Consider the following 17648-nt stretch of genomic DNA (forward strand, 5'->3'; position numbering starts at 1 on the left):
GGTACTTCTGCCACTAAGAAAACCAATTTGCAGGTGAGGGCCACATAGAAGAAACTTTGCCGAGGATCCCATTGCGTATATAGCCAGATTTGCAACAGATAGGCTGGTTTGGTACCACATGCTGGACTAAAACAAGGCTGCCTAGTTTGTATACGCTAGGCCAGTGTTTCTCAGCGTTGGCAACTTTAAGATGTATGGACTTCAACTCCCAGAATTCCTTAGCCAGTATGCTGGTTGGAGAATTCTGGGAGTTGAAGTCCACACATCTTAAAGTTGCCAATGCTGAGAAACACTGCACCAGGCTATAGGGCTCTAGATGATCCCAAGATGACACCAAAACATTCAAATGTTGCTACTTTTTGCTATTATCTCATGGCTATCCAGATTCTTTGCAGGACTGATCTGGTAGTCCTCTAGTCTGTGCAACCCCCACCCCCCACTTTGATGTGATTAGCTTGTACAGAGTGCCATGCAATCCATGGCAATAGAGTTAATTCAATAAACTATGGTTAGTGTGTTGTGCAAATGCAGCCATGATGTTCCAGCCTTCTTCACACACACACACAAACATGAGTAACATGCATTAGATCTAGATGGTATTCAATCCTTAAAGTGATCTTTTAACAAAAAATGCACAAGATAAACCTCTGACTTAAACATAAACAGCGTCATCAACTTTTAAGAACCAGAAAACTACACAGTGGTTAGCTTAGGGCCCATGCTATGTAAACTAATAGAAAGCATGATTATGTATGTTAGCAAGCAAAAAGCAAAACCAGGTCTCAGTGAAGATGAAGGAATGGAATTTCTGCAAAGGCTCCCAAGTAAATTTTGCAGCCACGGTGTGGATTGGTAAATGGCTTAAGTATGAGAAAAGTGCCATTTTTCATAACTGAAGGGTGTAAACAGTGGACTTCTCCAAAGAACTGTATGGTGGTAAGTGCTTTTCAATTTGTTCATAAATAGCTTGAAACTGGTGGCGAGCAGTGAAGTAACCACATTCCCTGACAACCCAAATTATTCTAGGGGAGCTAGCAGGGGGATTGTAAAGGGTATGAAACAGCCAAGAGGAAATGTCAGGTAAATATCAAGGGATGGACCCCCAAAAGCCACTACATTTATTTATACATTGGTAGGACTAGAGTTCTGACATGTTTAATCATCTGAGGACCATGATCAATAGAAGAATTAAAATGTTAGTCTATATGACGTTTGTGAGAAGAGTGAACAACATGCTAGCAATCAGTTGGAAAAGGGACTACCAGTATTGTAATGGCTCTATATAAATCAGTGTTGCAAAGCTCCTTAGAACAATGGATTTGTTCTGGTTACTTTGTTTCAGAAAGGATCCTGAAGACCTAGAAAATCAGTATGACTCCTCACAAGGAAAGGGTATCCTGTCTGCATTCTTTAATTCGGAAAAGGTGAGTAAAGGAGTGATAGTGACATGACAGAGGTTCATAAAATAATGCCCAATCTAGAGATCATGGGGAAAGGTGGTTCTCCCTGCTCCTTCACATCTGCCACCCCCGTTTTTTTTTTAAAAGACCTTTTGCTTCAATCTTTAATTCCCACTAGTAATCAAGTGTAAGTATGTACAATTGCATCTATTCTTTCTTTGCTATTCTTTCCCTCTCTCTCCACTCCCTCTAAAATCTCCCTTGGTGTTTACTTTAGATTATGAACTTTTTGCAGGCAAAGTTTTAATACTGATAAACTCCGTAAAACACTGATAATAAATTTGTTTTTCTTTAAGGGGCCACAGGACTCTGATGTCTTTGTAGCAAAAGACCAAAATAGCTACCCCCTTTGGAAATGTATGGGAAAGGTATATAAGTGTATCGCTGCTTAGAAGATATATTGTCATGGGCATTTGCTACAAGCCACAGTGACATCAGAAAGCTTATGAAGTCATTTCTCCCTGCTCCCTGTGGGATGCCCCTATGGGTTTGAATTTTGATATCAGTAGCCAGGCTATATCCTTATTCCCCTTCAAGTTTTTTTAGAATTAATCCTTTAGATTCATTCCTCAGGCACTTGGATTAGCCTGTATAGTATAGGCTGCCAACTCATTCATCAGAATGCTCCTCCCTATATTCTTGTGATGCTGGGAATTTACCACTCTTTCCTTGTCCCCCTCCTTTCTGAATAGATTTAAAGTTTGACCTTAGTTATCAGGTCCTTTCTAAAACCATGGACAGAGATGTACCATTGTTTCATTCCAGTATAAATGTGCAACTTGGAAATATGGATATATATTTACATACAATCATGAAATTGGCTGATAAGAATAGTGTAAATCTCATACTAGCTGAAGCCAATTGAGGATTTTGGAAAGCACTTTTTTTTTTGTTAACTGCAAGGTCCAGTCTTATCATATCCTGTCCACTCTGAAGAGATTATTTATTTCTCACCAGGTTTAAGAAATTCTGGTCCATTTCTGAGAAATCAAATCAAATCGAATCAATCTTTATCACAGGTATAGGCCAGAGTATAATCAGAATATTGCCAACTAAAAGTGTTACTTTAGAATTCTATCAGCTAAATGAACTGCATATAAAGCTCTCTGAAAAATCTATGAAGGCATCAGGTTTGACAGGCATTAGTCCAATGAAAGCTGTCACAACTAAATTGTTTTGGATCTCAAGAGAGTTGAGCTACAGCTGCAATCTGATACTAATCTGAATGGGAGTAAATTCCATTGAGTTCCATAAGGTTTCTTTTTGATAGACTACAGGACTGCCATGTAAATTTGCCAGAGTATCATCCCAGTCAAAAGCGGGGGACCCATTATAATATTGTTTATCTTTCCTAGAGAGGTAGTTTATTTTACTGCTTCTGGTGGGCCTCTTACAAAAATTATCTGAGCGCTCCCTTATTACAGGCCTAGAAGGAAAGCAGTGGCAATGCCCCCAGTGGAAATGAAATTAATTAAAAAATATCCATAACATGCTTAAACTGGGTCAGGGGATGTGTGTACAATTATCATGCAGATAAAGAATCCCTGGCTGTACTTATGTGCATATCTACCTTTAAGTTCTCATTCAGCTTTGCTAATTTTTTGAAGCTATACATATACATATACATATACTTATACGTATACATATACATATACACACACACACATATATATATATATACATATACACTGTCCATCCCAACTACTAATAAAATATAATAATGATAATAATAATAGTAATAATAATGATACTAGCACTATTATTATAGCAGGCAGCTTGACTTGCTTACTCGAGCCATTTGAACCTTTTTACTGAACTTGTCCCTCCTTGACTGAACCCACAGGTGTAGCACGTTCTGTCTGTACAGAGCAGGGATATTGTCTTTATGGCCACCTTGGGGACCACCTTGGGGACACCGAGAGCACTGCTGGAAACAGGAGACTGGGCTTATGTGTGTAGCTGTTTGCTAAGCTGGATTGGGATTGGCAACCAGCTCTCTTAACAGAGGCCCTCTGGATGAAGTGCTGATTCACACAGAGCCCTGAGGAGTGTGTTCATGCGCAGCCCTTCTTTAACTGACCTCATCCTCAGCGATTAAACCAAGGGAAATTCCAGGCAAGGCAATATTTTTACTTAAAAGATTTGCGAAGGGTGGTGGGATTCATCCCGGCAAAGTCCTCATAGAGATCCTCGCCTCCTAACAATGGCAGCACAGCTGGAACCATTGCCACTGACAGAAGGAGAGAACACCAGTGGCAGGGCCCTAAGGCGGCCCCATGGCAGACCGGGACCCCATAATCTGATCTCCCTGCCCCACGGGATCCTCCCCCCCGGCTTGCAGCCACAATCCAAAGCCAAGGCATTTGCTGTGGTTGGGTGGCGGGTGGTGGGAGGGCCCTTCTCCCGAGCCAGCTGGCACAAGCTGGACTCCTGAGCCGGCTGCCTGCCGTGCTGCGGGTGCCCCACCCAGGCTGCTGGCTCTTCCTCCTCCTCCTCCTCATTCCTGAGGGCTTGGGCTGTCAGGTACAAGCTACAGCAGCTCCCTCTTACACACAGAGACTAAGGGCGACTGGGCTCAGGCCATTTCTATAGCAGGAAGTCAGGCCTTTTCCTCCCAAATCAGCAAGGGCAGGGGAGTGCGTGGGAGCAGGGCGGGAGCAGCACTGTGGGCAAGGGCTCGCCTACTTCGGAAGGTTTAGTACATTGTTTGGCTTCCCCTTATGGGACAAGTTTGGGTCAGGCTTGCACTTACAGCCTTTGGTGTGATGGCTTGCCTGGAAAATGGGTAGGAAACTTCCGGCCCTTGAATTCAGGCTTGTTCGCAGATCCCAAGTCCAGATAGCCCACTGCTGCCTGCTTTATCGTTAACTCTCAACATTTCACAAAAGGGCCATGTGGATCCTGTACTCGGGTGCCCAGCTGCAGACTGGAATGTTTGCCATCAAGCAATTACTTCAAAGAATAGCTTCATCAGCCCATGAAAGGAAAATGTAACCCAAAATCCATGGTTGGATAAATCCAAACAAACACACGCACACTTTTGTCTCCTCCAGGATTCTTAATTCAAAATTTGCAGTTTAGCCTAGCAAGGAGCCCGTTTAATTCACTCAGGGAAGACCCCGAGGAAGGTCAGCCATTGTTTCTTTGTCCTTGAACACTCAGTGCAATCTCCATCTCCAGACTGAGTCTAGAATGCAAGCAACCCTCCTGGCCTAATTTTTGGACTTTATGTTGCTTTCCTGATCTTCCATTTTTGCCTTGCAACAGTCACCCCGATAAAGGTTTCTGGAGAAAATGAATGCCACTCTTATGCCATTTTGGCCCTATTGAAGGTATTCTCCAAGAAAATCACTGTGCTGCATTAGCCGGAATATGACTCCTGGAGAAAACCTCTCTGCTGCGTGCAAGGGCAATGGAATCCTAGACTGAACAGGAACCCAATCCTGCTATATTGGCTTTGTTTGATTCAGGAGAATCCTTGCACTGAAATAACTGCTTGCTAAGAGATGGGGCAACAGAGCCTGCACATCTTTGTGGTGGGTCCTCCTTGACCCCAGCTATTTGTCAGAAACGAAAGCTGATTAATTTAAGACTGGCAACTTTTCAACTTGCCAGCGCTTGTAACAGCAGCTTGACAAGCAAGCGATACTGGTTATCTGCATGCTGTGAGTCTTATTGTTTTCTGAACCTCAAGCTGCTGTTAAAAAGCACACAGCAATGCCAGGCCAGCAATTTTTCTGGTCAGTTGGCAAACCTAAATATAACACGCCTGAAGTTTGTATTCTAGGAATTCTCTCCTCTCCCCTCCCATCCCCAAGAGCTTTGATTACTTTAGAAGATGTATGTATGTATGCATTTATTTATTTATTTCAAAATATTTATAAGTTACTTTTAGCAAAAGGGCCCATAAAGCAGCAGAGAAAAAGGATTTAGATGTTGTAGGCCCAGAGATACATCCGTGGATATTATTAAACACATTTGTGCATTATTAAAGAATGCTGTTCTGTCCTAATAAAAACAATGACCTGGACTTCAATTGGCAAACAGTATTGCTGTAGAGACATCAGGTTTCCTTCAAAAAACAACGAATGAAGTGTGTATGAGGTGCATAGGGGACCTTGGCCCCATCAGGGTTTCCTGGTATGCTGATGTCTTCAGTCACATGTGAACGGTCCAAACTGAACCCTGTGCGGAAGCCCAGCACCTCAGAGAGCTGCCCACGATGTTCCCGGAGCGAGAGACCAAGACACACATCAGGACTTTCCCCCCCAACTTCCCAGTCTCTGGTCTCCATTCATTATTAAAACATCCTTGTTTCTCTAACATCTCTGGCTGTTCTCTGGATTCAGTTTTGCTCTCCAGAGTTTCCTGACTGGCTCAGCCAAGCCTTCCTTCCAAGACAGTGTAGACTTTGAAATATGTATCTTGGGAGCTGAGTTCTTCCTCTGCTGCAGGAACGGATGTGCAGCCTTCCCACCTCCCCGTTCCTTGGCAGTTCGCTTGCAGCCCAAAACCCTCCCAAAAGTGCAGGGCCTCAAGCCAAGGCCATGAGAACTTCCTCTTTCTGCTCCAACTTCGTATACACGAAGGCCAAATAGATACTAAAGCCACACAGAGGTTGCGGGGGGTGTCAATCCAACACATATATTTTGTTCTGCAACTTACTACTTTGAGCAATTGGTAGCAGCAGCAACTCTTCAGCTGTGAGCCTGTCCATCCAATGTCGAGTAGTTTGCCCACTTCTATGAAGTATTATTTCATCGTCTATTTATCAGGCTGCATCTGTATTCCCTCAAAATGCCTGCTCAAACTCTTGTATTCTCAAGACTCCCAGGACATTGCAATCTAGGCTGAGCTGCAGTGTCACCCCTTCTTTTCTGCACTTTAAGTTTTTAGAATTATTATTATTATTACTTACTTATTTATTTTTGGTGGCCTCGAGTCAGCGTTGACTCCTGGCAACTGCCTGGACAAGTCCCTGCAGTTTTCTTGCTAAGATTTCAGAAGTGGTTTGCCCTTGCCTCCTTCCCAGGGCTGAGAGAGAGTGACTGGCCCGAGGTCTCCCAGCTGGCTTCCTGCCTAAGGCGGGACTAGAACTCACAGTCATCCTGTTTCTGACCTGACGCCTTAACAATAACACCAGGCAGCCTTTTGTTTAATTTTAATAATGCCCATTAATTAATTAATTAATTAATTAATTAATGTATATACATTGTTATATTTCACTGTTTCTCTTAAGGAGCAAATTGCATCATAGGTGAGCATCTCCCCGACTACAAAGAAACCAAGATGAAGCCCAAATCCAGAGTGAGAGGAGGGGGCATAATGTCTCAAATAAAAGACAAATTAAAGCATTGCAAAATGCCATAAGCCATCCCCCAAAGCAATGAGGTTACGCATAAAAAGAAGGTCAAATAAATCATTATCTGACTCACTGAATAATCCCTCAAGTGTCTGTGCATCAGTGTGCAACAACAGGAAGCTGGAAATTCAGCCATAAATGGAAGCAAAATTCATAATCAAACCTGCAGATGCCCAAACGTCAGCTTTGAGCACCCAGGCCTGCAGCCCACGGCTGCACCTCAAGGGTCTCTTCCCTCCAGCCTGACATACTTTCTAGAGTCCTCTTCCATGCTTGGGCCACACAACACACTACATCACAGTGTACTTTGTTGGCTTAGCTTAGTGCCTCAGATGTCTCAGATATTGTGGTTTGTAAATGATGGCTAAGTGTATCGTGTATTATTGAAGAAAACGTGGTGAAATAAACTGTAACTTAGTCTGTTGTATAAACCAGGCTATAACTGGGGAACTGCTACATCCCTTTGCATCTCTGAAAAAAGCCCCTGTTAGGGCAGAATTTCTGACTCTCTTCTGGTCCACTTCAGGGTCTGGTGGTGGATTTCCACCCCTGGCCTTTCCAGTCTCACAGACAGAACAGTACCATCTCACAGCCAAAAGAAACATTGCAGATACCAGTAGCATCCAACACTTAGCGGGCCCTAATTGATCTAGAAAAGCTAAGGAGGGTCAGACCTGATCAGGGCTTGGACAGAGGTACCAGATGGGGCTGCAAAAGTCTGGATGACATGGAAGCCAAGGGATACAGAAAAGTCAAATTCTTTGCTGCTTTCTATCGGTCTCTGCTTGGATGGGAGACCACGAGGAAATATCAGAGCGGTAGGCTAGACTGGAAAGTTGGGGAGGAAAAAGTGCTATTCGTATTAAGATTACTCCATGGAGGTGCCGACCCGAGGGAGATTTTAACTGAGCGAAGTATTTAGACCTCGAGAGCGGCGATAAACAAAATCAGCGGAATTCTATTGATTCATGCGAGCGTGTCAAGTTTCTCTTGCATGACGTGCCTTCGGTCGCTCAGGAAGAAGTCTCCAGATATAAAGGCTGCCAGCCCTGCCTCCCGCGCGGGGCTTCGGCCGGCCTTTACGGGAGGGTGGGCGGTGGCTGCGCAAGAGGAGAGCCCGGCAAGGCGAGCTCGCCGGCCGCGGAAGAGGCCGCCTGGCACCCTTCAAGCAGAATGGCGCGGCCGCGGCGCAAGAGCGCGCCCTTCTGGGCACTCCGGGAGGGACAAAAAACCCGGCGGAGTAAGCCGGGTTCGAACGGCAGCACTTTGGGTAATTACTTCCGCCTCCTCCTCTCCTCCTCTATCATCATCATCATCATCATCATCATCATCCTTCTCACGGCCTCATTTGCTAAGTTGCAGCCTCGCTGAAAAAAGAAAAAGAAAAATGCGCAAACATGATTTGCTTCATGGCTGTCATGGGACTTTATCTGTTTAATTCCCCCACCCTGTACTAGAGATTTTGCCCCAATATTTCCCAAAATCAGGAGCCCGAGTAGCTGCTAAACAGGGAAAATATTTTATTAAAAATTCGGGTTTTTTTAATTTGCAACCTCACTGTATTAACTATGCTGTTTAAGTTTTAATAGACTGATACCTATTTATATATATTTGAATTATGATTGGCTACTGCCTTCTGTAGGCTTTGTGTTATTTGTTATGACCTGTGGTCAAAACAATAAACAGACGGATTGATGGATCGAAAGAAATCAGGAGCTTTCATGGATGATCCTTCCTCTCACAGCAAATATAAACCAAATTACTTATGCACCCAATAATCTTGCCCTGTCTTTGGAAGCTGCCTTTGAAAAGACTTTGGAATTGAAGCTTATGTGGAAGCAGCCCGTAATATCACGTGTGGCTGGTGCATTCCCTGGGCTTTTGGACGTGGGGCTGGAGGCGAAAGAGCAATCCGTGTGCAGGTGAGCTCTGGACGAGCGAGGTGGCTTGGAACATTTGGATTTTTCGCACCATTCCTGGGGCAGGGTTGCAGCGTTCCCAGGTGAGATTTGCCCAGCCCAGCCCAGCCCAGCCCAGCGTCATTAGCAACACACTCTGGCAACCTTAGGAGGCACAGAGGAGAGACGGGGGCTCTGACAAGATGCAGCGGCTTATCCTGGTGGAGCGAAACTGGCCTTTGCTCCTTTTTCTGCTCTTCACTACCTGGATGATAGGTAAGGCTTGTGCTTCTGAGGAAGCAGTAGCAATGATGGCTGAGGGACCACTGGGTGAGAGGGGACTTTTCTGAATTACTCTCCCCAGAGTGCTATTTGGCTTGCGAGGGGTGCATCCAGTCTCCCTGGGCCCTCAGCGTTACACCTTGCAGGCTTAAAAGGATAAAAGGGACTGTGAATGGAATGTATATAAGCGTATTAGTAGCATACTTCCCCCAGATCTTTTGAAGCATGTGATTGTACACAGTGGCTGGTGATTACACAAGTACTGCGTGTAATGAAGGGCTTGTGAGCTGCACAGTTCCTTGAATGAATTTGAGGGAGCTCTGGAAAGCCCCCCCCCCCCCCAGTGGGAGACCTTGGGCCTGGCAAAGAGAAGCAGCTGCTTCAGTATCAAGACTGTCCCTCCGATGTGAGTGTTGGTATCAATTGCACCTGCAGGGACCCCTGGGCCACTCCGCCTCTCAAAGCTCACTTGCGGGAGTCCGGCGGAGTCTGGCCAGCTCCAGCGCAACATCTCTCAATCTGCAGTGAGGCTCAGAGACTGAAGCCGGGCCTGCCAGGGCTGATAAGGACCAAATGGTTTCCATTCCCATTGCCAGTTCTTACGGGAGAAAAACAAAAACAAGCCAGCTCTTGACCAGGGCACAGCTTGTTTGGGCCCTTTGTTTGTGTTGCTTTCCATGGCGTTGCCTGGAGTGACCGGAGGGAGGCGGTTTTTCTTGCTGTGCTCTCATTGTTCTAGCTCTGCCCTTTAACAGGCGGCTCCTCTGTTTGGCTCTGCCTTCAGGCCCAGACTAATTCCAGGGGGCTCCACTCCTTTGACCCCCCCCCGCCCCCCGGCTTAATTCCTTGATCTGGAGGACTCCACCTGCCCCTGTTCATTTGGACATTGGCAGTCCCAGATTCATTTGGAGACTGGCAGTCCCAGATCTTACGAAAGCAGCCTCCCTGTTCCTCGAAGGGGGTTTCCTGGATCCTTTGTGACAATGAGACGGAGCATCTGATTTCCCTGCCCTGATTTGCAGAGGAAACTAGTGCAGTGTTGGTGCTCTTGATTATATTCTCCAAGGAACAGAGAACTAGATGCAAAGATGAACCGAAAGAAGCTGAGAGTTCAGCCAGAGCAACTTTTCTCACCCTTCCCTAAGAAGGGGGGAATCCAGATGGCACACGCCTAGCATTATCCATCAAAACAGTTGATTAGTAGTACCTAGTGGTGCTTTGGGTGGAAAAATGATGGCATAAACAGCAGCAGAAGAACATAAAATTATGTGGGAGAGGCAAGGAAATTGCACCATAAAAATAGGTTGTAAGCAGTTATCTGCCTTCACTTCTCATTCAGCAGTGAATTTTCTGGAGGAATATTTGCTAGTTAAATGGACTCACAGCAGGCAGAGCACACGAAACTTTCCTCTTATATTTCCTTCCCACCTGTAGATCCAGTCACCGGAGCTGAAGGTAAGAAGACCTGCCTGCCCTATTTTTAATGGCCAGACACCAGTGGCCTGGAAACAAGGTTGCTAGTTGCAGTACAAGAACAGCCTTTGATGTGTGACAGCTGTGAAAACAAAGCTGACTGCTCCTGGTGTAGACAAACATGGACTATAGCCAAGCATGTGTATGTGAGTACATGTGCCACCAGATGGGCACATAGACACCAGGGTGCCTTCAGGCTGCCTAGGGCTACAGCTTTACAAAATATCAGTCTTCAGTTAAAACAATGTGGTTGCACCCTAGGAAATTTTTGAATCCATTGATGGGTGAGAAGAGGCCAAGAACAATCTGAACAATCTTAGTAAGCACGAAAAACTTAGTTCCAGAGGGGATTGCTGTGTTAGTCTGCCGAAGCAAAAGCAACAGAGAGTCCAGTGGCACCTTGGAACAGACGTATTAATTATCATATATGAACTCATGTGATACTCAATGCATTCATTTTTAAGGCATTGCAAGATTCCTTATTGTTCTTACACCATAACCCAAATAATTAACCACAAATAGCAATAAAATAACAAAACATTATTGATCCACCAATTAATAATGACCGCTGACTAACCGTTGTGCTGGTAAACTCTTCTTCCTATTCTTTGTATCTAAGTTCCATCTACTTTCTAATGCCTTTTACATTTACTTTCCTCATTTCTCAGTTTAATTTTGTCTTTTTCTATCTGGCCCCCCAGATCTCTTTTACTACAACTTCCGGCTACCAGTCAGCATAGACATTAGCTGAGGACTGTGGTAGCTGTATTCCAACACATCTGGAAAGCACAGGGTGATGGAAATTTGATGTATTTACTTAATTATTAAGAAAAGTTATACCCCACCTAGCAGCATAGCTCTCAAGGCAATCTAGCATCAAATTAAACATTATACAAACAAAACAAAACAAAACAGCAGCAATATACTTAGTCTATTAGATTAAAAAAACACTCATTTCACGAGGAATATCTGTTGTTGGCAACTGAGAATTGGGGATTCAGTGCAGTAGAGGAAAAGCAGTCACTTTCTTTTCATTGCAGCCATGCCTAGGCAAGAAGCGTCTTACCTTAATTATAATATATTTCTCTTCTCCTTTCCCAAGGGATGAAATTATTTTAAAGACATACAAAATAGTGAACTGACTCTTGAACTTGTCTTTCTTTTTTCAAATTTCCAGCTGTTCTCAGTTGACCTCCTCCTCCCTGCTACTTTGCTAGATGCAATGCTCTTCCCCTTCAGTAGCGGGACAGTTCAGAGGTGTGGAGGCTCATGGGAGGAATCTTCATTCGAAGCCTTTGCTCCATTGCCTTGAGGCGAGAACTTCTGGGACAAGAGATGTGGGCAATCCCCATTCAGATAGCATAATCGGAGGGCTGCTTTACAATATGGCAGATGTGTGCTATGCTCACACTCCTGAATACTCCAAAGCACCATTTGGAGGCTGAATATGAAATGCTGCAGAACTGCAGAAAATACCATCGGCCCCTGGGCTCATTCTGCCCATCTTGGCTGGAAGGAAGGAAGGAAGGAAGGAAGGAAGGGAGGGCGGGCGGGCGGGCTAGGAGCAGACTTCCTGGGCCAGTTGGGCCTTGTCTGATCAACAAGCTCTTGAGACCTGGGATGCTTGTGTATTTTTGACTGGTCCTTTGCTCCCAGCTCACTTAAAACTACAATTCATGTGCTAATCCTGACATATTTATACAAACACCTTATAAGAATTGGATTCAGAGGAGACGAGTATCTTTGCCTGTTTAGGGACTCATGTCTTTCCACTGAAAGTGAATTTCCCTCACCACGTAAAGGTTGACATCCATGACGGCCACAGCAGCAACATCCAGTTGTTAAAAATGACATGTAAGTAAATTTTCCTGGTCTTCAGTACCAGGAAAAAAGTATCAATGATTCATCCCTTGGTTTCAGGGTTCTGACATTCTTCTGCAGGGTTATGCTCAGCAAGCTGTTTCAAATTGCTGGTATCTTGCCAAGCAAGCCCTCAGGGGGCCCAAGCTCAGTTTTTTCATGCAGAAGGTCCCTGGTTCAATCCCTGGTACCTCCAAGGGGGAAGGAAAACATGTCCTGTCCAAAATCTAGAAAGCTGCTGCTGCTGCTCTTCAGTGTTAGACAAACCAGTGGTCTGAATCAGGGCATTTCCAGAGAAAAGGCTGCCATCAAGTGCCACACCTGAAATGACAATTCTCCATCCACAGTCAGGGAGTCTGCTATTTCTCTCACCTGGCTCTGTTCTTTCCCTAGCCTCATTAACAGATTGTCTTTGTCCCAATCTGTTCATTACAAATCTCTTCTTTCCCTGCAAAGAGATTTTAAGTAACCAGAATTCTGTTTTCTTGCTTTCTGCATCATACCTTCTTCTGATATGAGGGAGCTGTTGCATTTTGATCCCTGAAAGCTTGGGCAGAAGATGTCTGATACATCACTGATACATTTTCATGTATCAGTAAAAACAACAACACAAACACCTTTAAAAATAGTTGAGCTAGATCATCATAGGACAATTGCATGTAACAATTTCTTCAAAACAAGGTTAGACACTTGCAATTAAGCTTGCCTATGGGTAGCAAATTGGCTGAACGATCTACTGATTTTTCTGAGAATGCCAGATTTCTTTAGTCAGTTCCACAAATGAGTCTTATAAAAAGCCTGATTGATTTTTACTTTGCCAGCTTGATTTTCCCTGTTTATGTAACTATATACAGTATTTGTTGTTTTTACTTCTGGAGAAACATGCAGAGTCCTAAAGATCAGGCCATCTTATATGAATTGAGGAAGGCTATCCCCTTCCTCCCCAGCTATGTTGGTTTATAAACGTTCTGCTCAGGTAACCAAAAATGGTAGTTGTTTTATTTCTTTTGAGTTGTGCAAACTCTTTTTTTTAAACAGGAAATGTTAGTGCCTTGCATCCCTTTCCTATTTTCCCCTAGTACTATTAATTAATTAATTAATTGGTTTAGAACTGCAGTAGTTTTAAGGATTTTATAGAATCTTCTAATTAAGGAGCAAAAATATTTCCTAACTGGGTAATGATTTCATTGGGACCAATTAAAATTAACACAGCTGAGTCTGCACATTTTTAGTTCTCCAGAACTGTTCAGTAAGCCTTCATGCTTTCTATATAATTTTGTTTCCTATCATTGAAGAACAGGTTTTAGATTTTTTTCTCATGGACCATGAATCTGTGTTAATTAAGTATAATTAACTCACATATAATTAATTAATTAATTCAAAAACGTTCTTTTCAGGACAGATGGATTTAAAAAAAAACCACTTGCTGAGATTAGTGCAGAGCACTGCAGACCCATTGCTCTGCAAATGTGCTTGACTATACCTCCCATCTTTCCCAGCCAGCATGGCTTTTGTAAATTGTGATCCAATACATCCAGAAGGTACCAATTTGGAGAAGGATGATCTGTAACAAAAGCAAAGCTAGATTTGCCTTTGGGTACTCTTAAATCTTTTCTGTTTACTGTCTGCATTCCAACAAATATTTGTTCAAACTTTCTCCTGCAATGCGTGAATGTGTTCACACACTGTTAACAAAACAGCATTCTTAGATTTGGGAGTTTCAGTTACTTTAGGAATTCAGGGGCATTTATATTTCTGTGAAGAACATGTTGAGAAGGGAAAAAAGCAAGAGGAGAAAAATACAGGAAAACAGGCAGTCACTGGAGTGCTGCCTTGGAGGGCATAAAATGTTTTATAATTGGTGAGGCAAGTAGCAGGAGAAAAGGGGCATATCAAAGCATCCTTCAGGAACCACTCGTTCCATTGTGCCTAAGAGGACTTCTTACATTTCAGGGGTATCCACAGGATGGGATCAAAAAAGTCAAGATGGTGGCTGTGACAATGTGGCTGAAGCTCAGTCTGCTTTTATTAATGTGCATTGCTCCAATCACATTGTCATGGCCACCATCTTGGTTTTTTTAATCACACCCCATGGACACTCCTGCTATGGTAGAAAACTTTACATTTTGGAAGAGAGTATGCTGGACAGGAGCTCCCCAAGTGACACCATGAAATAAATAGTATGTTCATAAGGGGAAAACTGGGGAACCCTCCAGATGTGGCTGAACTACAGCTCTTGGCAAGCCTCACTGTTGGCCATTGTAATCCAGCTGTATTAGGAGGGCCAAAGGTTCTTCACCTCTGTTTAGTCAGCTTGTTGTTCTTAAATACACAGATTTTTTTGAGCTGAAAAAAAAAGAACATGAAAGTAATGTATAGGATAAAATAGTTCCTCTTTATTTAATTTAAAATAAATTAATTTTTATTTAAAAATAAATTTTATTTAAAAATAAATAATTGAAGAAAAAAGAAAAGAAAGAAATCCTTTGTTTCCAAAGATTTCTTTATTTTCCTTTTTGTTCAATTATTTATTTTATATACTGTACTTATATGCTATTTTCCATGGTTATAAATCTCAAGAAGTTTACAATCCACAGTTAAAATGCAAAAGAGAATCAGCAAATTAAAACATTGTAAAAATAACACCTTCAGTTAAGAGAGTGAATGAAGGAGAATTAAACAAACAAACAAACAAAATCCGTTCATCAAACATTCCTACTGTACAGGGGAGGCCTGGATGAAGAGGTAGGTGCCTCATGAATTTCAGCAAGGAGAGCATTCCAGAACAAAGGTGCCATCACTGAGAAGCTACTCTGCCATTCTCAGCAGATGGCCTCTGCTATCACTAGTGGTGTCATGGGACCAACACTCTCCTGCTGATCCTTCTCTTAGCTGCAGAGTTCAGTGGCCTTCCTAAAACGGTGGAACTGGAAGAGAGCATGAAACCGAATTCAGTTGTGACTAACTTCTCTGTCCATTGTACAAACTCAAGCTATGTACCTGTGACATCACTGAAGACCATCATCCCGAAGTCCTCTTTTTTCAACTTTCCAAACATCTTATCCACAGGCAACTATGAGGTAAACAAGATAATATAGCCAGCCCAATAAAGTATCTTGGAATGATTTTTGAGGAATAGTATTTCTAATTACACCAAGTGATTTATTATCTGGGGCATCTTTTCTAATAATTTACAAACAATGTGGACTGTTATTACTAAGTATACCAGCCTCCTCCAACCAATGCCCTTTGAAGTTTTCAGATTACCATTTGCAGAATCCCAGAAAAAAGTGCCAATGGAGCTAGAGTCCAACAAACCTGATGGCTCAGGTTTGGGGACAACTAGAGATGAAGACAAGGTTGGCAAAGAGAATGTTGTTCTGTTGCTTTGATGCAGAACAGAAGTGAGTGGTGTATTTAATAAAGAATGCCTCTTCCAATGGTTAGAAGATCTTGGGAAGGGCTCTACTTATGATGCTGTCAATGGATAATGCTCAGGAAATAAGTGGTAATCTAAACAAGGACTTCCTCATTTGTGGCATCTTCACAATGGAACTTCCTGCCTTTGAAGTGCATCAAGTAGTCCTCAATAGTTCATTTTATTCATTGCTTAAGATATATGCCCATTTATTCAGGTGACTGGTTCCTTTTGGTTCCTTTCACTGCTGACTATGGCATTTGATTATATCGTTTTCTTCACAATTCTAGTTTTATATTTTATATTAGTTCTGTAAATCATTTTGCAGTGCTTGATGAAGAGTGGTGTGCATATTAATAGTAATTTAGAAGAACTGAAAGAATGAAATATAATGTTAATAAAAATCATCATCATCCCTCAGTTCCTAAGAGGGAAGACTGAAAGAAGTTTCTACTTGAAACTCTGGAATCATGGTGAGGCAGGAGTTCCTACAAATGGGAAAACTGACTAACTGTAAATTCCACTCTGTGTGTGTGTGTGTGTGTGTGAATTTTTTTTTTTACTGTGGATTCAAATACCACATAGCTGAGCTAGCAGTAAATTGGCTCTCAAACACAGCTGATGTTATGAAGTTACAGAGATCCAGGGCTGCTTTTGATGTGGCCAAAAGTCCTTTGGTGGAGATGCCCTCAGAGGTGTACAGGGGAGGGAAGGGCTAGTGGACTCTACCACCTTCTAACGGTTGCTTAGGAACCACACCAAGGCTCTTCCTTTTGATTCCCAGGTGAGCCTTAGTCCCAGCGCTGCTCTAGATGCTAGACAGGTGAATCTGTATGCCTTAACGTTCACTGCGCATTGTGGAGGAGATCCAAAAGATGCTCAACTCTTTGTTCGAGTTATTGAAGCAAAGAGAGCAGTGTGCATTGGAGGATATACTGACATAGGTAAGAGTGCTGTAGTTTCCTTGATTCAGTTACAGTTTTGGCATATTCAGCCAAAGATAAAAGTGCTTTGTGTTATGGAATGTGTCCCTGAAGGGAGGGGTGATGTGGTAGATTTCGGTGGTGCTGCTGGCTCTCAGGAAGGAGGGAGCACATTCCAAGGAGGTGGAGGAGATAAGAGGAGGCACAGCCCGGGGGGCAATGGTGGGAAAGTGAAGAGGTTCAGGATAGCCCCGCCCTGGAGTCCCCCAGGTTATTTCCCCTTAGGTTAGGTAGAGTGGCTTTAATATGGCAAGATTCTGTCTGTACGGTGTGAGCAAATAAAGAACTGGAGTTGGAACGCACTGACTTGTTGTTCTTGGGCTGGGCCTGACATCAATGTTCTCCCTTGTTCCTGAGAACCAACAGCAGTGCTGAAATCCACCACATCACCCCACCTTCAGGGACACATTCCATAACATTTGGTGAAGAACATTTTAACATAAGATTATAGTGTTGGATGGGATGGAAATTAGTCACCAGGCACTGGGAGGCACTGAGTTTTCCATTAAAATGGATCAGATTCTAATTAGCACAGGGCAGCAAAGTATTATTTGACCAAGAATAGGAGGGAGACTGGAGTAGTGATAGTAGAATTACCCAAAGGGTCTCATAATGCCTGAAAGGAGGGGCTTCGATTCAGCGCTGTGTTAGTTTTTCCCATCTCTCTTACATCATAGGACAGTTCCCTATACAAGTTTCAGAGGATGTTCAATCTACCGAAACCATTTACAGAACTGTCTTGAAGAGGCGGGGCACAGGCAACTTGACCGTAAGCACAGGGGTTGGGAGAAAAAGCAGGAATGTGCTTGGAAAAAGTTCTCTGATCATAAGGAGGGACAAATTGTGTTCAGGAAATGGAAGGTGGTTGGGAGAAGGAATTCCTGAGCCCTCCGGACTGTCTGAGGGGAGGTG

General features: G+C 43.3%; 1 protein-coding gene across 1 annotated transcript in view; it reads left to right on the forward strand.

The window, feature by feature from the left end:
- Positions 1-8923: 8923 nt before the first annotated feature.
- CDHR4 (cadherin related family member 4) overlaps positions 8924-17648 on the forward strand; it is a 31329-nt gene continuing 22604 nt past the window's right edge. Inside the window, exons 1-5 of the mRNA XM_063292867.1 lie at positions 8924-8996; positions 10437-10457; positions 15228-15415; positions 16538-16697; positions 17414-17505. Of these exons, the coding sequence (XP_063148937.1) occupies positions 8924-8996; positions 10437-10457; positions 15228-15415; positions 16538-16697; positions 17414-17505 (534 nt within the window). The remainder of the gene's footprint in view (positions 8997-10436; positions 10458-15227; positions 15416-16537; positions 16698-17413; positions 17506-17648) is intronic.

Source organism: Candoia aspera, chromosome 2, assembly GCF_035149785.1.
Source record: "Candoia aspera isolate rCanAsp1 chromosome 2, rCanAsp1.hap2, whole genome shotgun sequence".
Lineage (NCBI taxonomy): Eukaryota > Metazoa > Chordata > Lepidosauria > Squamata > Boidae > Candoia > Candoia aspera.